This window comes from Chiloscyllium punctatum, chromosome 11 (assembly GCF_047496795.1).
Source record: "Chiloscyllium punctatum isolate Juve2018m chromosome 11, sChiPun1.3, whole genome shotgun sequence".
Classification (NCBI taxonomy): Eukaryota; Metazoa; Chordata; class Chondrichthyes; order Orectolobiformes; family Hemiscylliidae; genus Chiloscyllium; species Chiloscyllium punctatum.
In genome coordinates this window covers 62,069,013-62,095,486 of record NC_092749.1, presented here as the reverse complement: position 1 = coordinate 62,095,486, position 26,474 = coordinate 62,069,013, and the positions used below count along the sequence as shown (strand labels likewise).

Below are 26,474 nucleotides of genomic sequence, written 5' to 3'. Positions count from 1 at the left end.
TTGATAGCGGAGTCTTATTACTTTGCTGATGCAACACTGGGTCTTATTTGGTTATCTTGTTCATATTAACTCCCTATGTGCATGACAATTGCAACTGTCATGTCAATACATCTGTTTCTACCAGCTGACCACCTCCCTTTTCGGTTAGTTATTTCTTGGTATACACCCTCATGATTCCGCCTTGTGACATCTGCAGAAGCAAGATGCAGATACTAGTAGCTGTTTGTGCAAGCATATCTAGCTTAACAAACACCCTTCTTTGAAGAGAATAATCTCTCTTATAGCTGCAGATGTGGTTTCAGCTTTTAATGATTGTATCTACCCCTGGTATCCAGCCTGTCTGTAACCAGACCGGTCAAACAAACAGTGGCATAAACAACACTAACAATGAATTTTAGTAAGTTGCATTTATCATGTTCAATAATTTAAAAAAAAAGTCCTTTTCCCATTTTGGTCCACAATCAAAATGCAGAAAAAAAAAGATTCAGTCTTAACGGCACCCTTCATCAAAAGTTTGCTTTATGCATAAACAAGTAAAGGATCCATGACTGGACAAAGTAGATTACACTGAACCTTGAACATTTAGCAAAAGTTATAATTAAGAAACAAGAGAGTTTGTACACAATTAAACACTGTAGATTTAATTCACACATCAAAGATTCAGGAATATATTACTGGGGAAATAAAAATAACCTGAATAATGAAATGCAAACAAAATAATAAATGCTTAAATTTGTCCTTGACTAATTTAGAAACTTACATCATCTTTAGCTTGGAAGAGATATTCATTGCCATCGCTCAGCCTGTTTTTAACGAGAAAAACACATTACTTGCATTTGGCTCTGTCACAGTATAAAACTAACCATACCATAGTTACTGGTTTCATCCACTAACTACTAACAGAAAAAACTGTTTAGTTTTTGTGGATGTTTTGAAGAGGATAAAGGGGAGAAGGATGCTCCCACAATCAACTGGTGAGCTACTGGACACTGTACATACAAAGGGGTAAAAACAATGACTGCAGGTGCTGGGAACCAGATTCTGGATTAGTGGTGCTGGAAGAGCACAGCAGTTCAGGCAGCATCCGAGGAGCAGTAAAATTGACATTTCGGGCAAAAGCCCTTCATCAGGAATAGCCCGAAACATCAATTTTATTGCTCCTCGGATGCTGCCTGAACTGCTGTGCTCTTCCAGCACCACTAATCCAGAAACTGTACATACAAAGAATAGTTGCTTGTGAGAAACCAGCAAACACCATTCAAGCAAACCCAATATCATCTTTGGGAGGTAAGGTGGAATAGATAATAGACTGCATTATATATATATCTTTTGTAGCTAATACTTGAAATTTTTTTTAAAAATTGCATCCATTAGAAATATTTAGTCATTTTTGCACACAATTGACCCTATAGGTGAAACAGAAATGCAGAATCATGTACTAAATGCTAATTTCTAATCACTTTTCTTCAATCTTCACTATATCAGTAATTGATGAACCTGCCCAGCATCTTAAACAGCCCTGCCTACTAAAAAGATTGTAGATTTAATCTCAAGCTGAAATGAACTTGTTGACCACAGCACAGGTAGAAACTGCCTTAGGGTTAAGGTAGGGAAGGCAATTAAAATGTCAGGGTACATACGTCATTATCTAGCCTTCAAAACAAGCATTTGTGGTTGGATAGTAGGCAAAATGATCGGTTGACCCTTTTGGTCTCAGTAGCTTGTTAACTGACATCATTGTTGAGGTTCTCGCAGGAATGGCACAAAGTATTAAGGGGTATCGGCAATCTGTAGTTCTATACCATGGTACAAACTCAACTTTGAGAGGAAATTACAGTAAAAAAAACTCTATTTGCATCACACTGTTGCAAAGCACTACTTGAATGGACTGTTTCACTCAAATCAATGAAGAGATTATATTATTGAAACAACAGGTAAACATGTCTGACCAATTAGTAGTTTACAAATTGATCTATATGAACCAGGTATTGTAAATATCATGGATGGATGCAATGAGTTCCTAGAATCTCTAAATAATAAAAAAAATCGAAAGACTAATGAGAATCAGTTTGAATGGAAATTTATGCAAATAATTCAAGTAACTGATAGCAATTTTTGCAAATCTGTGTGAAGGAAACACAGTAACTTTGTCTCATAGCGACGTTCAATAGGAACCTGATTTGGCTGCATTTCATTTGTAATTATTACCATTGCTAATTCAGCTCGGATACAATTCTTCATGATTAAAAATTTGCTAACTTTGCTTTGCTCTTTCTTAGTATTACATCTTCTAACTATTTTATCTATGACTTGAAAATTATATTCAAGCAACACCCAAAATGTTGTCCTATTTTCTCTTTCAGGAGTTAATTATCCACGAGGAATATTCTGTTGTTTCCCTCACACTTCTTTTCTAATGATAGCTGTTGTATTTATTTTCACTCCTCCTTTTTCCCCTTGATTACTTAGTAATTTTGGGATGCTCGTCGTGTCTTCTACTGTGAAGAGTGAGGCAAAGCATTTATTCAACTCTGCCGCCATCTCCTGGTTCCCCATTATTATTTCCCCACCTTATTCTGTAATGGGTCTGTGCTCACTTCTACCTGTCCCTTTTTATTGTGCTGTCAATCTTAATATTACTTGCTGTTTGCCCTTAGTTTATCTTCTCCCTCTTTTTACTGGTTGTCTTCTGTCAGTTTTAAAACTTCCCCAGTCCTTCAGCTTACCACTAAACTTTACCACATTGTATATTTGTTCATTCAATTTAATGCTATCATTAGTTTCTCTTGTGAACCATAGTCGGCTTCTCCCTTTCATAGAATCCTTCTTTCTCAGTTGGGACATATCTTTTATGTGAGCCATGAACAATTTGCTTAAATGCCTAGTATTGTTCCTCAATCTTCTTTGCTGCTAAACTCATTTCCTAATTCACTCCAGCCAGTTTTGCCCTCATTTCTTTGTAATTATCCTTATTTAAGCTGAGCACAGTTGTTTCTGATCTAAGTTGATCCCTCTCAAACTGAATGTAAAATTCTGCTACTGTCACTGTTTCCCAGGGATATTTTACACTGGCATCATTTATTAAACCCATCTCACTGCACATCACCAGATCCAAAACAGCTTAATCCCTCGTTGGGTCCACAAATATTGTTCTAGGAAACTGCCCCAAATACACACACTGAATTTTTCTTTGTGGCTATTTCTGCCAATCTGGCTACTGCAATCTACAAAAAGATTAAAGTCATCTAGGATTAGCATAATGTATTTTTAACTTATCCTCATTATTTCCTTCTCTATCATACCGCACAGCTTCTTTAGGAGGACTCAGACAACTCTTACCAGTGTCTTACCCTTTTTAATTTCTTAACCCCACCCATATGGATTCTATATTTTTTGATTTAAGATTATTTCTTGCTATCATACTTAACCCATCCGGTGCTAACAATGCTATCCTGCTTCTCTTTCCAAATTTAACATATCCCTGAGTGTTTACTTTCCAACATTGATCTCTGTGTAACCATGTCTCCACAACTTCAATAAAATCATACCTATTAACCTTGATCTGCACAATTATTTCATTTATTTTGTATTAAATATTACAAGAATTTAAGTAAAGAGATAAAATTAATTTGATCTTCTTAGCATTTTTCTCCCTGACCCTATTTACTGCTTTTTTCTTGAAGTTTGTTCAATCTATCTCTTCCTGTCTCACACTGGGTATCACTATCCAAATAGATGCCCTGTAATGCTACCATATATTGTGGCTTGGTAAGGCTACACTTCCTTTCTCCCAAACAAGTCCCTTCCTCATTAGTTTAAAGCCCTCTCTACTGCCTTAGCTAGTGGACTCACTACAACACTGGTCCCAAGTGAAGTCCATCTCATAAAACAGCTCCTTTCTACCCCAGTACCAGTGCTAGTACCTGATAACCTGAAATCCATTCCACCCACCCACACCAATCTCTGAACCACATATTTAGATTCTTGACATATCTTTAAACCATCTGCCAATTTACCCATGGTTTGTGTAGTAATCCACAGATTATTAACTTTGAAGTTCTACTTTCGAGTTTGGCTCCAAACTATTTTAAATCTTTCAGCAGAACCTCCTGCCTTGTCTTATCATTATTATTGGTACCAACATGGATGATGACTACTGGACCACAACCTTCCCACTACAAGTTCTTCTCCAGCAGGAAGGAGATGTCCATAATCTAGGCATGGGGCAGGCACAGTCTTCGGGAGTTACGCTCATGCTGCAAATCCCAATATTTATCCTTCTTACTGTTCCTTACCACTCCTGCCCATTACCATTACAACAACACATCTATTTCCTCCGCCCACTTGATCAGCTGTGGTCAGTTTGTTCATCCTCATTGCATCCACTTGTCAGCACAGGTTGCAAGAATCTTGTAACTATATGTTATTGGGAAAATATTAAAGTCTATTATAAAGGATGTAATAGCAGAGTATTTAGAAATACATAATACAAACAGCATGGTTTCAAAAAGTAGAAATCATGCTTGAAAAATTTATTAGAATTTTTGAGGTTGTAGGAAGTAGGATACATAAAAGGGGAGACAGTGGCTGTAATATATTTTGAATCGTTGAAGATGTTTAATAAGGTACCACAAGTTAGGCCATGTAATAAGGTAAGAGTTCATGGTGTTAGAGGTAGTATAACGGCATGGATGGATTATTAGCTAGCTACCAGAAGACAGAATTGGGATAAGGGATGGCAATCTGTAAGTCATGAAAAGCTATGACCTGGGTGAGAAAAGTGAATGTACCAAAGCCCAATTTACCAATGACAAATAAAAAGGTGGGAAGGCAAGTGGATTAAAACTTGGAAAATGGAATATGGGTAAACAAGGTTATGCATTTGACAAGAAGAATAAAAGTGCTGAATATTATTTAAATGAAGAAAGCCTTAAGATAGCTGCAGTACAGAGGATTTGGGAGTCGTCATGCATCAATCACAAGAAACTAGCATCCATGTTCAAAAGTTGATAGTGAAGGAAAATGGAATGTTGGCCTTTATTCCAAAGGAAGTAGAGGATAAAAATAGGGATTTCTTGTTAAAACTGTACATTGCATTAATCAGACCACAATAGGAATACCATGAACAGTTTTGGGCCCCATCTCTAAGGAAATTTACATTAGCATTTGAGGCAGTCCAGAGAAAGTTCACAAAGCTGATCCCAATATAGAGTCTGTTTTATGAGAATGGGGTTCATTTGTTTGGGCCTGTCCTCATTGGAGTTTAGAAGAATGAAGGGCAACCTTATTAAAACATATGACATTCTTAGGAGACCTGACAGGATAGATATGGAAAGAACATCTCTCCTTGTGATACCGAGTGCATAATCACAAAATAAGGGGTCTCCCATTTAAAAAATGGATGAGGAGGAATTTCTTCCATTGGAGGGTATGGAATCTATGGAATTTTTTACCAATGAGGACTGTAGAGGAAAGGTCATAAAGTATATTCAAGGCTGAGATATAGTTTTTTTTAATGAGTAAAGGAATCAAGGGCGTGGAGGAAAGGCAGAAAAGTGGATTTGAGAATTATTAGTTCAGCTGTGATCTCAAGGTGTGGAGCAAACTCGATGGGTTACTCTGTTTCTACAGCTTATGATCTTTTAGAATGGATTTGAAAGATATATATTGCACGTTTCATGTGTTGAGTATAGCACAAAAAGGGACAAAGAAAAAATTACTTACTTTAGCTTAAAAACGTGCTTCTTCTTCTTATAATCAACAGCTACTTCACAGAGTGCTTCTTTTAGGCTAATTGGAACCTCACCATGATACGTGATACCTGAACTAGCATTCTTTGCATCTTTATAAAAGCCCATCTCTTGATTGTTTATCACACAATACACATTGTGCCAAGATCTGAAAAAAAAATAAAATTTCTCATTAATAGTCCTACAGTTATTTAAGATATCAACATTTACACAATCAATGCCATAATGTTGAATTTAAGATGTTCTACTTTTCTCTTAAGGATCAAACTCAGATTCTAAGTATTATTTTCCCTGGATTCGATAAGCCTATGAGTGTTTTATTCAGTCAATTCTCCTTGTGAATTCCATACTGACGTTAACTATTATACAACAGCCAAACACAATTCAGATTTATGGAACATCCATACCAGGGTTTCACACTGTTTCCATGGCAGACTGTCCCCTTCTTAACTTCAACTGTTCAATCCATTTAATCTGAGGAATATCAACTGGCTTGGAATAGTTTGAGTATTGAACGCGGGACTTCATCTGGTTGAGTAATGTTCCTAGCTTTGTGTTTATTTAGTAATCCACAAAGGAATTCTCCTTGTTGAACATTTTACTGAGATTGATTAGTTAACACCTATTTTGAAAACCCCCTGTATACCTACCAAATAGCACAAATCAGATCCTCTTCCCAAAACCAGTTTGAACTCTTAATAGATTACCTCTACATGGGCCACTTTTTACACTATATAAAAATAACTTTAACATATCTCAATGGTTTTTGCATTCTGTAGAAGTCCTTAATATGCCTATTGAATTACTAAAATACTAAATGATGACTCAAAATAACTGTTTGCTGTATTGCAATGCAGTACAGCCGATACAACAACCAGTGCTAAACACTCCTGCTTACAGGTGAAGACGACAGAATAGATTGTACAGCCATGACCTGAAAGATTCCATGCAAGTTTGCACAAGTTGGCCTGTAAGTTACAGCTAAGTTACCTCTAAGATACAGATCACGCAAAATAATTTAAGGGGCCTGTCCATTCAAACATTATGCAGTTAGAAAGATAGACAGAGATACAAGAAGAAACAAAAGATCAAGGCCTAAGGCAGGAAATTGTGGGCAGAATTAAGAAGGCCTGAGAACAAATTTCTCTCTTTGCTACTAGAGGTGCAAGCTGAACAAAGAAGGGTTCACAATCTGAATAAATTAAAAAGGAACTGCATTAGACAGCCTAGATTCAAGCAACTTCACATACTTGTGTGCACTTGAGAAAATGACACACCTGCTTGATGCTTTCTTGTTGTGGGTTTCCCATTCATGTTTGCGATGTAGGAATCCTTCCATCTGTGCTGAAGGAGTTTCTTGTGACTTAACAGGTAAAGTAGCAGATTGAGCCTGCAAAGGTGAGGTCTTAGTTTTGCGATCTGAAGTTGGCGAAGCTGCAGGGCTGGGTTCTTTTGAACTGGTTCTCTGTTCAGTAGCACCATTCACCATCTCGTTTGTTTCAATTGTCTGAGACACCTGAATTAAATAGATAACAGATTAATCACTATTTTAATGCAGTCCAAAAAGAGACTGAGACCAAACACACACCAGAGGCTTTGCATTCTACATGCACTGAAAGTTTTAATATTGGTGTATGAATTTCATTTATTGATAAGTACAATGGATGCGAGTTACAGTACATTCAGGTATTTATGGATGTCTATGAATTGATGAGAAAAGGTTGTCTGGACACCAGCACAGTGTATTTAATTATGTGGGTAACTAACATCCTAACTTGGATTCATGTTATAACAGGAATTAGTTGGAGACAATAGGACTCTTACAGTAGCAGGGGGGAAAAAAGCAGGATTTTAACTCTAAATGCTCAGCCATTGATCCAAGCTCAAATTGAATGTACCTGGATATGGAGGAGCAAGCCCAATGATAATGATCAGAATGCTCAATAAAGCTAGTGCTAATACTTGATTTCTAATTTTATGTGGTAACTTGAATAGGTAGCAGAAAGCTACTGGTGCACGTGTACTTGAACAAAAGTTGCTCGTTTCTGAATTTTCCAAATCTCATGAAAAAAGGGGAACGGAGTAAACTGCTGGTATTGCCAATTTTAATGAAAGAAAAAAGGAAATTGCTCCTTGTGAAAATCTTTATTCCTAAGATTAACATAGTGGAACCTATTGGACAATTACCAGGAAGCTCCCGTAACCCCTGAAGTAGAAATGACTGACATGTAACAGCAGCCTCTAAGTAGGAAGCAGATTCAAAGCATTCTTGCATATCAATTTTTTCTTCCAACCAGTGACGCTAAGCACACAGCTACTTTAACAGTGACCTCGCCAAGGTAAACTGTTATGAATATGAAATGAATATAAACAAAGTCTATATCAAAGTACTATCTTTTTTAAAAAATGAAGTATTTACTATAAGATTTTTTCTAAACATTTTTCCTTTTTTATATTTTTCTCAGCTAGAATTAAGATTAACCCATTAATACTTGGTTTGTCTGTTGAATATAATCTTAAGGCAATTCAGATCTGACACTGCTGAGAGAATGTGGCATCAAATCGCTTCAGTAGAATCAAGAACAAAGAGCACTGCAGCTGGATTTTTGAAATGGAAAGGAAAACTCAATGTAAAGTTTTACATCAATCAATGCCAGCATATAAATGTGCTATCCCCAAGCCAACCTGATGCACTTTACTAAACATAAACTAATTCTAGAGTGGTCTTTATACAGATGCTAATGGGAAGACTGTGAAAATTTTGAGGGTGTACCCAACCAGACAAAGAAAATGACAAGGCAACCAAAAGCCTTGTACTATCACAATCCAATTAGCTCCCCTTCAATATAGATTGAGCTCTCTTTTAGCTGAGACTTTGCTTATGCTCATTCACTTTTTTTCAATTAAGACATCATTTAGGCATGCAGAGATTTTAATGTTTATGAATCACATCATGCAGACCAATTCCACCACCTAGATTTAGTGATTTGTAATTTAATAAGATAAAAGAAGGAACACAGCTTTCAATGCAAACAGCATTTTAAGCAGACTAATCATAACATTTTAAACTATATTACGAATTTGAAATTTTGTTAAGAAAGCCAAAGAAGTCACTCAAAGCCAACACAGTTATTTACCCCCAAAAACAGACAGACCTAAGGTCTTGTCCATCACTCGCTTTGTTGTTCGTGCCGCTTGCTGCAGTGTGATCCTGACAACCTAGAGAGCAGCCAAGCTTCCAGCAGCTCTGCAGTCTCTATCTGGATAGGGTGGGTATCTTCAGAATCCAGTCATTCAAATTATTTGAATTATAATTCCACTATATTTAGCCACAGAAATGCAGATCACTCTTGGTTTTCATGCTATCAATACTTTTCTCTAACTTTTCTGAATCATATTTGTAAGGTACATGCTGCAGTTATCTAGCCACACTATAAACATCATGTAATTAGCTAAAGCAAAATATTTTCTAGTGCTTTAGTTTCAATTAATAGAGTGTCAAATGTGCACAGTTGCAAATTCATATCAGGCCAAGAGGTAACATCTTGAATTCTTCTTACATTAGAAGCAGATACCGAATATGAATTAATTCAGGTGACTAGAGCATTGCCTTATAAATCTGATTGATTGTCCCTTTTATGCTTTCCAATATTGTACAGACTATACTGATAGCTCTTTAGACTTTCAAATACGACTTCACATATACAACTTTTTTAGAAAAGCTGTCTTATTTCCCTCATACTTTGCACATTAACTCATGATTAAAAAAATCCTGACATTGCAGAAACAGACAACTTCCAAAATTTTTACATGACAAATATGTTTAAGCACTTACATATCTCAAATTGCCCGTTGGCACAATAACACTCATACTTTCTTTAGGTAAATAGATATATAAACAATTCCTCAGCTCAATGATTAATCATTCATTAATAGCTGAAAAGAGACTGATGCACAAAGGAAAATTGGGTGGGGCAAAATAAAGATTTTTGTCTGACATTTTAATTTGATATCACAAATCTCATAGTGAAGCCATTTCTTGGGCTGAGATGGCATTAAATAGCCTTCTCTGCCATATATTTGGTACATATGATAATTCTGCCAGTCTCATTTGATGACATCTTTCTTTAAATTGCCAATTATCTTTCTCAATGATTTTCCATAGAATTTGGTAAAATAAAAAGCTGACAGTAAAGAGGCTCTTGTGGTGGAGTGGTTCTTACCTATGTGCCAAGAGGCCTCGGTTCAAGTCCTAACTGCTCCAGAGCTGTGCAGTAACATATTTTAACAGACTGATTAGAAAACATCTAAAAACCTGCAAATATATGCATGAATGCTTCCTGGTCAAAATTGAAAGCTCTGTCAAGAATCAGTTATACTGAATACTGTAAATTAACTCTAAGGCACCCTCTGCTGTAAAAAAAATGCAGTTAATGGGAAATACTTCAAAGAATCTAATTAAATGAATAGGACTAACAAAGTAAAATTGTGTTTGTAAATTCAGAGAGAACACAAAACAGAATACTAGGCATTTGTGTTATTGTGACCTCTGGCCTTTTAAGTTTAAAGTTATTCACATTAATACTTTAAAGACATACTGTTCTGAGTGAGAAACATATGTACAAAACTATGACAATGCTCTTTCAGAAACACAAACACAAAGTTAACAAACATTAAATATAAGGTGAACTTTAATAATTAAGGTTTAAACATGCTAAACACATGCAAAAATAAATACCATTGAAAACAAAAATGACACAAGTTAGGTAATCAAGTGACAGTTACAACAGAATCAAAACTAATGTCAGAATTGTTCCATTCATATGTGTTAGTAGCAATGCTTTAATGTTCAATTAGTCAATGGCTAACAATTGAATCAAAATGAACAAACATGCAGTAAGAACAGCCTATGATTAAAGGTGAAAATAAAACGTATCAACAAACTTTGCGAGCACAAAACAATTAAAGTGGTTCAAAGACAGATTACATTTGAAAAAAATTAAATGGCAAACACCCAAAAGAGAAAGTTTAAATTGGGCCTAAATTAAATTTCAATAAATGTTATTTAAAAGAGAAATAGATTGGCAAATCACACAAGCTTTGATCCTTCCAGCTGCTGAAGAATAAAACCAGACTTATTAGGAACTTTGAATATTTGAGAACTGACCGATTCTTATATTTAAAAATGTAGAGTAAATTATTAACAATTTGCTTAGAACTCCATCAAATTTTGACTTAACCGCTATTAAACAGAATCAAGATATACTACTCAAAAGTTAATTTTGTTATCAGAATTTTAAGGTTTCAACACAACTCATTCAATGAAATTGCCAACATACAAGATGTTCACCAGTGAAGTCTTTTATGAATCATTCCCCCAAACAGAGCTCCTATATCGATGTGCATAATCCATCATCATCACAGAGAAAAAACAAAATATTAATATTGCAACAACAAACAGTGCAAGGTACAGAGAAGATGATACAAGGGAGAGAAGTAACTAATTCATTTGAATCAATTGATAGTAAAGTGATAGATTGTTTGTAATTTAGCTACAATGGAGAATATGAAAATAATTCAAAATGATAACTCCACTGTATGTGCAAAAATTCCACATGTACTCCTATAATGAACATGAACAAAATTTAGTATTTTAGTATTTGTTATTTAATGTATATTTGGAGGAAGTTTTAACACCTAGTTTTGTTGCTTTGCAATATTTGATTCAGAAAAAAATACCCTAATAGCTCTGGATTCTGTTTAGTGATGTTAATGTGCTTCATGTTATTTGAATATATGAGAAAGCCTTGATGACTATCGCTTGTATGAGCGGCTTTCAAACTTGCTAGCAATTTATTAATAAATCCTTCTCAGCTTAGTGCTCAATGTCTCAGATTTCATGTAAACTACTCAAGACATATTTTCCTGCAGTAAGGAAAATCATTTCTGCAATCAGAATGCAGAAAACCACTGTCACTGACACTAAGTTCACTTAAACAGTATATATTCTCTTTCATATGTTGAATTTTATTTGCTTTTAAGCAAAAAATAGTTTTTGCTTGAAAAATTGAAAGACCAAATTAAAAATAACTGTTAAAACTTAAAAAGCTGACAGTAAGCTTAAAAGTCTGCTGACACTTTGGCATTGCCAAAATTTGTTGTTACCAAATCTCTTTTCAGAAATAATTTATAAGTGACTGGAATGTGCTGAATTTTGCTTTCCCCCGATGTCAGCACCAGCCAGAAATAAAACATAAAACCATTATCTTAAGTATTTCCCTCCTGGGGACCATATTAAATAGTGATTGATATATTTAATGCAACACTCAGATTATCTGGAGTATGACTGGTCTTACTGCGTAGACACTGAACAACACTCATCAGTTTTATGAAATAATCTCCATCTCATCTGGGACAGCCACTTTATTAGTTAGACATTATTTGTCAATTTGATTAAGAGAAATATTCACAGTAAAAACTGTAGATCAGAAATCAAAGCTTACAAATACAATGTTGTTTATCTTTACTGATGTTAAGTAAAACCTACGCTATAGATAAGAGAATCCTGGCATTACATTGGTATAATAATGAGCTTTACGTAATTCGTCTACCTGGCATCTCTTTGCAGGCAACCTTCAATCAACCTCTTTAACCCACTTTAATTATGCAAACACCTCAATAGAGGATAAAGTAATTTTCTCTGAAACACACAAATAGAACCAGAGTTAACAGCCTTAGCATTTGACGTTATGTCAATGGAATAATATGGCCTATTGTCCATTAATAGTATAAACAAGGTTACTATGTTATGTAGATACGTGATTGTTCAGTCTGATAAAATGCTGCACAGTAATTCAGGAGAACAGCTAGGCAACTGTTCCAAAGGGAGTACTGAATTAGGAGAGCAGACACGATTCTAATTTCTATTGGATCTGCAATTCAGTTCCTTGCTATTTTTGAGGGAACAAAGTATTTGTACCTATACTTTTTACATGCATGAAACACACAGTATCTAGATTTCACTCACATTATATTTAAACTGCCATCTACTACAATTTGGACATATTTGTACCAAGTCTGCCCTTCCTTTGTTGTGGATTCCATTTGGAATGGGAATGAAAGCAGTAGTTTGTTAGATGTGTTTCAGATTTAAGAACTGTATTTACTTCTTGAAAACCACTGGACCATTTTTTAAATAAATACCTTCACGAAAACTTGCTTTTAAAACACTTCAAATAATTTTTTAAATAGTTGATATGTAGATGATGAAAAAGAGATCAGAAGGTAGAATGCGACACAAAACCTCCAGTACGGATGAGTGCCTCACTGAGCAACAGGTGAACTGAATAGGGATTTGACCCTACAGTAAATGTTTAACATAGTTGTGGCATTACTAGCATTGCAAAAGTCGTTATAGTTATCAATTGGTATATTTATGGCTTATCCCTGGTGAATGATGTTTTGCTCAGCAAAACCAGAACTTTACAAAAATTTCCTTCACACCACATACCTTGATGTGTCTACTGTATGTCACTGCATGGAACATTTTCTTAAGTGGAAGAGATTATTGTCACATATCCAACATGAAGACAATGAGTGTGAGGCTAGGTTTTCAATTGTTTATGCATAGTGACTACCTATTCTGAAATACGTAAACATGTTATAAAATAGAAGCATCAACATTCTGACAGTCAGATAGGTATGCCTGTAAATGCAGAATAGAAAACAGGCACCAATCTGTGGAATGAATGGTAAGGTCCTAGGGAGTGTTGCTGAACAAAGAGACCTTGGAGTGCAGGTTCATAGCTCCTTGAAAGTGGAGTTGCAGGTAGATAGGATAGTGAAGAAGGCGCTTGGTATGCTTTCCTTTATTGGTCAGAGTATTGAGTATAGGAGTTGGGAGGTCATGTTGCAGCTGTACAGGACATCGGTTAGGCCACTGTTTGAATATTCTGGTCTCCTTCCTATTGGAAAGATGTTGTGAAACTTGAAAGGGTTCAGAAAAGATTTACAAGGGTGTTGCCAGGTTTGGAGGATTTGAGCTACAGGGAGAGATTAAATAGGCTAGCGCTGTTTTCCCTAAAGTGGTGAGGGGTGACCTTATAGAGGTTTACAAAATCAAGAGGGGCATTGATAGGATAAATAGACAAGATATTTTCCCTGGAGTGGGGGAGTCCGGAACTAAAGGGTATAGGTTTAGGGTGAGAGGGAAAAGATATAAAAAAAAGATACTTAATGGGCAACTTTTTCACATAGAGGATGGTATGTGTATAGAATGAGCTGCCAGAGGAAGTGGTGGAGGCTGGTAAAATTGCAACATTTAAAAGGCATCGGGATGGGAATTATGAATAGGAGGGGTTTGGAGGGATATGGGCCAGGTACTGGCAGATGGGACTAGACTGGGTTGGGATATCTGGTCCACATGGATGAGTCAGACTGAAGGGTCTGTTTCCGTGCTGTACACCTCTATGAATCTAACTATTGAACAAGAATGATGCATTTAAGACGAAAGAGCACTGTCTTCTCATGCACCCCATTTCCAGGTGTTGTAGGCAGTCCAGTTTATTACCACCTCCTGCTAGGTATAATACACTGCCACCTTCTGGAAAGAATGTTCTTGAGAGTAACACAGAATAATTGCCCTTGTTAATGCTTCATGCAGCCATTGTTTCTGAGCGTTGGGGCAACACCACTCTTTTATTTGCCTGTTTTGCGTCTTTGTGTTACTAAGCTTAACCATCTCACATCACCAATCAATTTGACACCCCCATCCCATAATAACTACACGTGCAAAGATAAAAAAACCGATGCAATCATTTCAAAGCTGTCAGCAATTTATCTCTGTGGTTGTACCCCTTTGTATTTACAGTACAGTTCTTTCAAGGCTGTATGCTTTGGATTAGTTCTATTCACCACATACTCCAATTGCACTGCTGATGCCACTGCTTACTTCAATAGACTGTATGTGTAAGGTTTCAGCTCTGCAAGGAGCACGAGTAAAGCTATAAAATGAGCCGATCGTGTTATATCTGGTGAGGTTAGCTACAACATTGTTTTTCAAATGAGCTCATGTTTCCACAGAATCACAGAATTGATTGTTGTAACCCTTAATTAGGATGTTTTGCTGTGACAAATGATTAATGACCCTGTTGCTAAACGACATTTTCAAACTCTCAATACTTTCAGTCATTCTAATTGCTCCCAGAAGCGGAATTATAGAACATAAAACAAGAACAATAAAAACTCATTCCTTACGTAGACCAGGTATAATTTGTCTTACTTCAAACTCCATGCCAGTCATTCAGTCTTCTAAAAAAGATTATGGCTAAATCCTTGCTAATTGCTTATTGTAACAAAAGATGAGAATATTTGACCATTCCCACATCTCTCCAGTTCAAACTTGGATGGCTGCCCAACAAAACAAAATTTTCACCTGTTCCAATAACAAGGAGTCATCGTGTCTCATGAATTACATCTAGTTATTCTTATAACTGCAATATAAAAGCTGCTTGCATCAGGAAGGTTATTTGGTTAATCGTGTGGCCATTCCCCCTTACAAGCTCTTAAGTTCACAAACAAATTTTCAATTTCTTATGTTCTTATCATACAAGGATGCCAAATACATTGCTGGCTATTATTTATGGCAGAGAACCAAAAGCAGTATGAATGCTTGAGATGAATGGATACTCTTCGCAGGATTACTCATTAACTAAACTGATTTTGATAAACAAAGTAGATGAAAAAAGCATCTGTTAAAGAGAAATGAATGTGTGTATGGGTTAGTCTCAAAATGTACAAATACTGCATTCTGATTGGTTTGAATTTCACAGTCCAGATCGGGCCCATTCATTGCCAGCTCGTCTGTTCTGAAAGTTTTTGTAGGTTTGGTAGTTTTGAGAGCGGTAACTAACCCGTGGGGACTCCTGGTCTGATGGTAATCCATTCTGAGAAACGTGTTCTCCTTCTCTAGTTCCTTCCCTGGGGAAAAGAAAACAGGAGAAAAACTTCATGAGATAAGATGCATGCGAGTGAACATCCATGGGCAAACACAATTTTCTGTCTGTAAAGTGGATATTCTTTATCATTTTATATTTAAACTACAACTAGGTATGCTTAGCTGGCATATGAATTTACGACTGGGACCAAACAGAGAGAGTACTGGGTGGAGTGGCCAGAAGTCCCACCTTCATACTGTACTTGGCCATTTTCACGAGGCTGAGGATAGGTGACTACAGTCAGTCTTTGCTTTAAGTTTCTCTGTTTTATGTTACTTCGATTACATTTTAAAAAATTAATTCATGAAATGTGGGCATTGCTTGCTGGACCAGCCTTTATTGCCCACCCTTAGTTGCCTATGGGAAGGCAGTGGTGAGCTGCGTTTATGAACTGTTTTAATACTTTATTCCGATATGAAGGTCTAAATAATTCTAAATAAAGTTTTTATGTTGCTTGTAACGGGAAAATCGAATCCTTGAACTGTTTCATTTAGAGTTATACTTTTCAGAAAAGCAATTGCAATGTTAAGCAAGAAATTATTGTATTCTGCTTGAGGAACAAAATAAACTTAACTGTTTTTGATCAAATAAACTAAAGCAATGATATTCCCTTCCACTCAAGCTCTTACAAAATGTTTAATGTCTGAGCATTATTCAAATTCTACTGAATATTATTAAGTACGGTGATTAGTTAGTACATTAATGTGACTATTACTTTCCAAAGAGCTAAAGCTTTTTAAAAAGTTGTATTTAAAATCTTTCATAATATCTTACTGTTGTGGTGATTCAGACTCGTCAGAAGGCTGTGAGGTTGGCTGTGGGGATGGCTGCCTCTTTCTTTCCTCCTCTTCTTGCCTCCTCCGCACTTCAAGCAGTTCCAGCTGTAAGAAGAAGAAATGTAAGGTTCACATTTGTATGATTTCAAATAATAAAGCCTATTATGGGTCATTATTCTCGGTTTGTTTTAATCTTTTGAAATTCAGAATGTGTCTATTTTGTATGTCAAATGTAAAAATTAATTAGAAAATTATCAAGATACATCATGGTACAATCTCAATTTCAGAACTTGTGAAATTAAATTCTTTGTATCAGAAGTCTGCCTCAGCCCCATTGTTGCCACAATTCTAACACTTATTTTATCCTCAGGCTGATATTTGTAATATTCTTCTCATTTCTATAAACAATTTATTCAAAACTTTATGATCCTATTTATTTGCACAAGATCCTACAAGTTCAAGCCTACAGCCTGGAGGACTCAAAATTGAGGTCACCAATTTCAAATAGCCTCCCTTCCCATCTCCCGACCCCCTTCCCAGCCCCTCCCCATCCCTTCCACTCCTGCCTGCCATCAAGTGGATTCATTCCTCCCAATGACCAACCAGGTTGTACCCTCTACCTGTCTTCACCTATCCTTACTTCACCACCCTACCCTGCCACTCCCTTTATGTACAGCTCCCCCTACACCCACCCCCATTCCTGAAGAAGAGTTACACCTGAAACGTTGACTTCTCCATCTCCTGATGCTGCCTGGCTTGCTGTGTTCTTTCAGCCTCCTGCCTGCCTACCTTGCCTGTACAGCCTCCCTTGCCTTCCAAGCCTACACAGTCCTCCAGAAAATTGATTTCAAAATGTTTACCTTCACCTTGAAATCTTTCCACAGATTCACCATTCTAAACTCAAAAGATTTCCATTAGCTATACTTGCCCCTCATGACTGTTTCATTCTTCTGAAGTAGACATTAGTCTACTTCACATCTTCCCCTTGCCTCTATTCTACAGAAGTTCTCACACTCGACTTTACTGTCTTCCGCCCCAAATTCAAAAGTCTAAAATCCCTTCCCTTATAAAGTTCTCTAAGTTTCTCTTTTCCCTTTTGCTGGATGCCCATTTTCCTGGCCTGTCTCACAGAAATAATATAGCATGTTTCTCTTTTTGTAAGTTACTCCAAAAATAAAAAGGAATTCTAGAGACAAGCTAATGTTCAGTTATTAAAAACCATGTAGATTATAAAAACATAAAACTGATTTTATGATTATACTATTTGAATTTGCATTTGTGAAGATAATTAGAACTATATCACGTCATTATCATGTCACTGAAATCTCTCTTTTTGATTAATTGAACAATTAATTGCTTTACAGAAAAACGTGCTGCTCTATTTCAATTAAATGTCAAATGAATTTCAGCATGCACTTGAGAAAATCACCTCTGTATAGAATTGGAAAATCAGTTAAAATTAAGGCATTTGACTCAAATAACATTCTAGCCCAGAACCCAAAATAAAATCCAACTAAGTCAAGCTGACTAGTTATTTTTAAGAAATGATTGAAGCACTAGATCTGTACTGATGACATGTTTTTATGGGGTATTAAAAAGGGATTATTTATAAAATATACTCACTGTCGTCAGTCTCTCCAATGCTGAAAATCTTTCATCCCATGTAGCTGCTGATTTCTCAAATGCCTCATGTCTCTTAATCAATTTCTCTACTTCATCCACACTCTGACCCAATTCTCGACTGGACAGATATGGTTCTTGGCCTAAAAGCCAGGCTTCTGCCACACCTGCATCTCTAGCAAACTGATGCACTTCCAAAACTAAGCAAAAACAAAATGAAACTTGAAAGGAGGATTCACAAATTAAAGACAGAAAGCAGTTGCAAAGCAATAATGTTCACAGATTTGCAATCAACATCAGATGCAACTGTAAGACAAAATATTCTGAAAAAAATCTCTCCATTGCAACATAGTCAGAAAGATTGACCAAAAATTCTTACAAAGAATTCAATTGTAGAACAATGCACACATTCAAAAAAATCTTAATCACGATTTCTGCTGTGAAAGAATGATAGCTAGTATTTACCTAGTCTGAGCCACTCCCACCTGTCCTCCCATTTGTCAATCATTTCTTTCCTCTTATCCGTTAGTTGCAGCAATTTCTCTTTAATCTATATGTGAAAAGAGAATTAATTCAAGTAGTGGTAGGATAAACCTTACTGGTATTACTATTCATTTCATAATGCCTTCCTTTTCTCATATTACAAGGAAATACAATAATGAAGCATTCATTCAGAAATTGAGACAAACATCTATGCAAAGAAGGAACTTAATAAAAGTTGTCAACTCCTTAAATATCGATATAAACGGAGAGTCATTTCTACAACAAGCATCTAATAACACCTGGTGCTGTTAATGTTCCATCTGGCTTGAGAGTGTTTTAATGGTGTTCAAAGTAGCGAGTATTCTATTCCCCAGTACTCATCTTTCTTAGAACTTCATAAGTAAATAATTCACTCAAACATCATTACAGCATAACTAAAATTCTCCTGTGTTCTAATACTCCAGTAAAACTAGCAGTATTTTTATAGTTAATATTTAATGACCAGGTAACTGAATCACAATGAGAACTGACAAAATTGTGGTCAGCAATCTTAACATCAGAACTAAGTACATTGTTCTGATAAGGGGTGTGCTACCTCTTCAGATGCATAATGTTTTCTTGCCAGGAGAGATTTGCCAAGTTCAATGCACGTAGTGAAACTGTCATTACGGGCATCAATCTCAGCTTTGATGCCTTGGTGATTGTTCATTAGCAATTCCACTGATGAAACATCTCTGAAACAAGATAAAATATATATACTCCAATTACTGCATCATGACTGTACAAAATATTTGAAGCACAAATCAAATACCAGATGAAATGATAGTCGAGATAAAAAAAATGCTCAAAATACTAGCTAATAATTACTAATTATTATCTCCCTGCCTTTAACTTAGCACATTCATTTTACCTTGGTTTCTCTTGGGTTTCAATTTGCCGAATAACATCTTCCATCCATAGCATCAGATCACGCACCATGCTAAAGAAACGGAACTTATCTCCAGTATCAAAAAGTTTTGCCCTCCGAGCTTCACATGCATCAAGAAGTGTCTTCCACGCTTCCAATACTTCTGCTTCACGTTTTTGAATGTCATCAGCCTTGTCACCAGCGTAAGCAGCCTGAAGACGAGCAGCATCCTCCTGCAGCTGTCTTACCTGTAATAAAAAATGTGTCAGCAATGTACTGTAATCGTTTATTCTTATCACAAACAGCACATGGTTCCCATATCACAAATGCAACAACAAAGCAAAAACTAATAATTAGAAATTAAAACAGTAACTTCATGATAGCTTGGGTCTACGTGTTTTGTAGCATATAACAACAGTATTTTCAAAGTTATATGGCTGATCTTGTTCTAAAACTCATGCTAAAATCACACTTTTAAAAGACTTAAATTATTAAAATGTTTGCAAAGCACATACTTTGTATACATTCACACATAATAATTACACATTTTCCACTTAGAAGCAAGAAACAGAAAAGTATTAGTGATTTAACATCTCCATAATTTATGTCACTCAATTTCTTATCTCATAACTCCATGTATTTCTATGGTCAAAAATCAGTACTATCGATAACTTTACATAAATCAAATGATTAAATCATTTATAAAGGCTATTATTGTAAACGCTCCCCCTCAACAGAAGTTTTTTTCTAAACTTTTGAATTTATATTCAGGATCTTCTGAACTATTTCCTTTGTTTTTTTTAATAAAAGATGCAATTATGCTTCATCAAATTATACTTAAGATAGAAGCTATGGTAATGTTGAGAAAATCAAATAACCTCTGACTTCAATCTTTAATTTGCAGTAAAGGATATACAATAATTGTGAATAATTAAGGAGAATACTTTAAGGCAACTGCAAAATTCTTCTTTGAGAATATGAAATTAATTTTCTGCTATATTTCTTAACACTGCACGCTTTAATATAATGCAAGACAGCTTGATCTTCATTGTATGTGCGACTACAGAATAATGTTGACAATACAGGGTATTAAAGTGATTTGATCTGCAGTGTACCACAAGGTGGTTGTTTGTAGTTATCAATACCTGCAGTGAGGCCACAAGTCTGCCACAGAGTCATGACAAGACATTGAGAAAACCCACTGCTTTCTCACAAAAGATGGAGACGAATGAAAGGCCTGTCAAACATGTACAGTTTCTTGATTTCAATTTCAATATGACACTGTGAGAGTCCTGTACAAGGTTACCAACTCAGTGTTTTGCTGGAGATGCAGGCCAATAAAAGAAATATCATTTTTAATTTAAAAAGCATCATATTTATCCTCAGTTATCAACAGCTTTAATGGAAATATAGCAATTCATACAAAAGGTCACCTGGTATGTGTCATCTGCAAGATTTAAGTGAATGGTCTCTTCAGCTCAATCCTCAGCATAAGCAATTTTAGTAGAAAAATATACATTTTTTAAAAATTACAAAAATATTGCCTATGGGGAAATGGGTGTGACTGAGTAGGCCAGCCTCTATTGTTCTTTACCAGCTGAGACAGTGGTGGATGGTGAGCTGCATTCTTGAATGTTGGACAGGTGGTTACAGTCTTAACAACACCATTTCAACATCTTGTACTCACATTGTGCAGTGATCTTCAAAAACTCACAGTGATACCATTTTAACTTAGAAGCCGTACTTAAGTGTAAGTTAATTTGCAAATGTATTGTTACTATGGAATATTCCATTAAAAAGGTTTGCATGTCCAATCTATGGCTGTTATCTTATTAATATAGAAGAAATTCATTATAATGTGGATGTTGGTGTCCAAGAGGTGAGTATGTGTTATAGCTGTACTGATCTAAAGCTGGACAGTTAAAATTATTCCTGATGAAGGGCTTATGCCCGAAATGTTGATTCTCCTGCTCCTCGGATGCTGCCTGACCTATTGCGCTTTTCCAGCGCCATACTCTCGACAATTAAAATTATTAACTGATGATCTCAGCGAAGGTTTGGTTCTATTATTTATTACCAAATACATGCATAGGATGCCAAAATCAATACAAAATAATAGAAGTGTCAAAAAATCTCCTGAGATCAGACCCTTCTTTCAGCTTTCTTTGTATCTCAAGATGGAAGTAAAATTTTCAAGTATAGGAACCATAAAATAGCATCCAGAAAACAGATGCTGAAGTTAAAAATAGCAAGGAAGCTTTGCACCTGTATATTTATTCAGTGTGTGCTTTATAAAATTAAGTAGCTATGTGGGGTTGAAGTTGAATTTTAAAAGGAGAAAATAATTTCCTTTCAGCAGGAAAAATGATTCATGATTGCGATTATCTGGGGTTCTACAGATTTTCTGTCAAAGTTTATTGGGCAATCAGGAGAATCCACTTATATATCCATTTACAACATGGGCCAATTATTTCAAATGAAGAAACATACATTTCTACATGCCCAAGTAAGATAAATAAAAATGAGTTTTCCATTTGTGATTTTCTTTATTTGGAGTAATGGGCCCCTCAAGCTATAAGTAAATTCACAGGTAAATTCACAATATATCCTTATGTGTTGTATCAGACTTGCACTCTAATCATCATATTGAGAATGTTAGATGTTTTACCTGAGTACCAAGAGCTTGAATGTCATGTTCAAATGTCGTATGCATTCTCTGCAACGCTTCCACAGTGTTCTGATCTCTTCCTAGCTCCTCTGGAAGCTTCTTGTGCTTGTCTTGAATTCGTCCAAAGATCTCCTTGGCATCATGGTAAAACTTGTGCAACTCATAAGAAGCTGCTAGAATCTGTGTTCTGGTGTCAATAAGCTCAAGGAGATCAGCCCAAGCCTCATTGAGTCCATCTTTCCATTCAGCAACTGTGGCAGCATCAGAATGCCCAGAATTAATCAGCTCATCAGCCATACGATTCACACTGTCAACTCGCTCCTGGCCAATGTTACCAGTATCACGAGCAAATTCACGGAACCTCTCTTGCAACATCTGAAAAGAAATATAATTTATAAAAAAGAAGAACAGCCTGTGTTTTGATTGTTACTTAGCTCAATCTCTATCTTGGCGCATTGCTAATGTCACTATTTCAGAGCCTCAGTCTAATGCTCTAGAAGCATGGTTTCAAATCCTGCTACAGTAGATGGTGATATTTGATTTCAATAAAATCTGGAATTAAAAAGCTGGCCGAATGACCATGCAAACATAGCTGATTGTCATAATAACCTATCACAACATCTTTCAGGGAAGGAAATCTGCCATCCTCACCTAATCTGACCTATATGCAATCCAGATCTATTGCAATGTGGTTGACTCTTAACTACCTTCTGAAATGGCCATGCAAGCCACTCAGCTGTAACAAAACTGCCACAAAGCAAGCAACAAAATGTGGAAGACTTAGCATTGACGTTAGCATTGGTCAAACAGCAACATTAATAGCCCTGTCGAAATATCCCTAATTAATATGTGGAGGTTTGAGATGAAATTAAACTCAGGAGTGCAACTTCGTCTGCAGGGAACAGTCGGAAGGAGCAGCAGCAGCCGCTGCATAGAGTGTATAAAACTCGGGGTACACTGTAGCTGCAAAAATAATACTGGAGTGACATCACAAGGAAGCTGTGACCTGGTTGGCTGGAAGGAAACCTGCACGAAGTTTGAAAAAGAGCATAGCAAAGAAGTATTAAGAAATGTATTAATTTATATAAACTTATGAGTTAATTAAGTAACTAAGTAGAGATGATGGGGCAGGTGATGTACTACAGATGTATGATGTGGGAGCTGGCTAATCACATTGTGAGCTGCAGTAAACATCTGCAGCAAGTGTTGGTTGTTGGATGAACTCAGGCTTAAAACTGATCATCTGGAATCTTAGCTTCAAACACTGCAGCACATCTGGGAGGGGAAAAAGTACTTCAAATTCAATCAATCAATCAATCAGTCATGAGGGATAGCAGGGTGTGATTGCAACTAAGGCAGTTGGGGAATCTTGAATTCAGGAACGGAGGAGCCTCAGCTCTTGACCTTATCCAACAGGTATGAGGTATTTGCTCCCTGTGAATGAGGAAAAGGGTTGCAGGGAGGATAAGCCAGCTGCCCATGGCAACACGGTGCAGAAGGCCATTCAAGAGCAAAAAGACAAGTGGTAGTTGTAGGGGATTCTATAATTAGGGGGATAGACAGTGTCCATTGTTAGTAGGATCGGGAGTCCCATATGGTGCGTTACCTGCCTGATACCAGGGTACAGGACACCTCTGACCGGGTTGAAAGGATATTGGAACAGGAGGGCAATGATCCAGTTGTTGTGGTTCTCATTGGGACAAACAACATAGGCAAGGCTAGGAAGGAAGATCTATGTGGGGATTATCAAGCACTAGGTACAAAATTAAGGAACGGGTCCTCAAGGGTTATGATCACCGATTACTACCTGAACCATGTGAAAATTGGCTTAGGGATAAGAAGATTAGGGAAGTAAACATATGACTAAGGGAGTGGTGTGGGAAAGAGGGTTTCCATTTCATGGGGCAATGGCATCAGTTTTGGAACCGGGGTAGGGGGAAATAGGACGGTCTCCACCTGAACTCATCTGGAACCAGTGTTCTAATGAAAAGGATAAATAGGATAGTCACTAGGACTTTAAACTAGTGAGTCGGAGGAAAGGGAAGGGGAAAACAACAGGGAGTATGGTGGCAAATAAAAGGAAAGCAGCAGGTTAACTTGTATGCAGGAGTGTTTAACCATATGGCAAGACTATGAAAGAAGTAGAAAGAAAGGAGATATGTTTTTGGAGATGTTGGAATTCATAAACAGGGTATAAAAACTAGTATAAGGGCACTTTACCTGAATGCTCAGAGCATTCGTAACAAGTTAGATGAGTTAACGACACAAATCGTGAATGAATGTGATCTAGTAGCCATTATGGAGACATGGTTGCAGGATGGTCATGACTGGGAGTTAAATATGCAAGGGTATCGGACTATTCGGAAACACAGACAGGGAGGTGGTATAGCTCTGATATTTAAGAACGACATCAAGGCGATGGTTAGAGATGATTCTCTTGGAATGAGCGATCACAGTACGGTTGAATTCAGAATACAGATGGAAAGTGCGAAGATAAAATCCAATACCAGGGCCCTGTGTTTAAACGAGGGAACTATAGTAGGATGAGGGAGGACATGGCTGAAGTAGACTGGAAGCAAAGACAGATGGTGAACAGTGGAAGAATTTCAAAGCAATGTTTCAAAATGCTCAGCAAAAGTATATACCAATGAAAAAGACGGGCTGTAGGAAGAGGGGTAATCTTCCATGGATGTCTAAGGAAATAAGGGAGGCTATCAAATTGAAAGCTGAAAATGTGTTGCTGGAAAAGCGCAGCAGGTCAGGCAGCATCCAAGGAGCAGGAGAATCGACGTTCCTATCAAATTGAAAGAGAAGGTATACAAAATGGCCAAGATCAGCAGGAAACTAAAAGATTGGGAATGCTTTAGAGGTCAATAGAAAGCCACAAAAAGAGCTATAAAAAATGTAAGACATGTTTTGAGAAAAAAAAACTAGCTCAGAATATAAAGACAGATAGCAAAGGATTCTATAAATATATAAAACAAAAGTGGCTAAAGTAAACATTTGCTCTTTTCGAGAGGATGAGAAAGGGAATTTAGTAATGGGATTCGAGGAAATAGCCAATGCAACGAATAGGTGTTTTGTGTCGGTCTTCAGTGGAGGACACGAATAACATGGCAGCAAATGACAAAGAGACTAAGATAGATAAGGACCTGGAAATAATCATTATCATGAAAGAGGTAGTGTTGGGCAAGTTAATGGAGCTAAGGGTAGACAACCCTCCTAGCCCTGATGGAATGTGTCCCAGGGTGCCAAAAGAGATAGCAGGACAAATAGCAAATACATTTGTGATAATTTTCCAAAATTCACTGGACTCTGGGGCAGTTCCAGCAGATTAGAAAACAGCAAATGTGACGCTACTATTTAAAAAGGGAGGTAGTCAAAAGTTGAGTAATTACAGACTCGTTAGCTTAATTTCTGAGGTGGGGGAAATGCTTGAGTCTATTATCAAGGAAGAAATAGCAAGGCACTTAGATAGAAATTTCCATCTGGACAGACGCAGCTTGGGTTCATGAAGGGCAGGTCATGCTGAACTAATCTTTTGGAATTCTTTGAAGACATTACAAACATGGTGGACTTCAGCAACTCAGATGTGGATATCTAGATTTCCCAAGGGCATTCAACAAGGTGCTGCACAAAATGCTGTTGGGTAACATAAAGATGCAGGCATTATGGGCAATACATTAGCATGGATACAGAAGCAAAGCGTGGGGGTAAATGAGTGCTTATCTGGTTGGCAGTGACTAGCGGTGTGACTCAGGGATCAGTGTTGGGACCACAATTATTCACAATTTACCTAGATGAATTAGAGTTGGGGGTGTTGTGTGTCAATGTTTGCAGATGACACTAAAATGAGCTGTAGAGCAAAGTTTGCAGAGGACTGTGAAACTTTGTAAAGGGACATAGATAGTTTAAATGAGTGGGCAAAGATCTGGCAGATGGAGTACAAGGTGCGGGTGAGGTCACACCTGGAGTACTGCATGCAGTTTTGATCTCCTTGAGAAAGGATGTATTGGCATTAGAAGAAGTACAGAGGAGATTCACTAGATTGATTCTGGAGATGAGGGGGTTGGCTTATGAGGAGAGACTGAGTAAACTAGGATTATATTCACTGAAATTTAGAAGAATGAGGGGGCATCTTATAGAAACATATAAAATTATGAAGGGAATAGATAAGATAGAAGTAGAAATATTTCTACTGGCGGATGAAACTAGAACAAGAGAGCACAACCTCAAAATTAGGGAGATTTTGGACTGAATTGAGATGGATTGTGA

General features: G+C 36.7%; 1 protein-coding gene across 4 annotated transcripts in view; it reads right to left on the bottom strand.

Moving 5' to 3' along the window:
* Nucleotides 1-26,474, bottom strand: part of sptbn1 (spectrin, beta, non-erythrocytic 1) — a 289,393-nt gene that overhangs the window by 2,616 nt on the left and 260,303 nt on the right. For all 4 annotated transcript variants that reach the window (XM_072580913.1, XM_072580911.1, XM_072580912.1 and 1 more), the window contains 10 exons: nucleotides 22,200-22,574; nucleotides 19,535-19,779; nucleotides 19,220-19,358; nucleotides 18,607-18,691; nucleotides 18,145-18,341; nucleotides 16,520-16,626; nucleotides 15,662-15,728; nucleotides 7,028-7,266; nucleotides 5,725-5,898; nucleotides 761-803 (listed from right to left, as the gene is read on the bottom strand). In XM_072580913.1, the coding sequence (XP_072437014.1) occupies nucleotides 761-803; nucleotides 5,725-5,898; nucleotides 7,028-7,266; nucleotides 15,662-15,728; nucleotides 16,520-16,626; nucleotides 18,145-18,341; nucleotides 18,607-18,691; nucleotides 19,220-19,358; nucleotides 19,535-19,779; nucleotides 22,200-22,574 (1,671 nt within the window). The remainder of the gene's footprint in view (nucleotides 1-760; nucleotides 804-5,724; nucleotides 5,899-7,027; nucleotides 7,267-15,661; nucleotides 15,729-16,519; nucleotides 16,627-18,144; nucleotides 18,342-18,606; nucleotides 18,692-19,219; nucleotides 19,359-19,534; nucleotides 19,780-22,199; nucleotides 22,575-26,474) is intronic.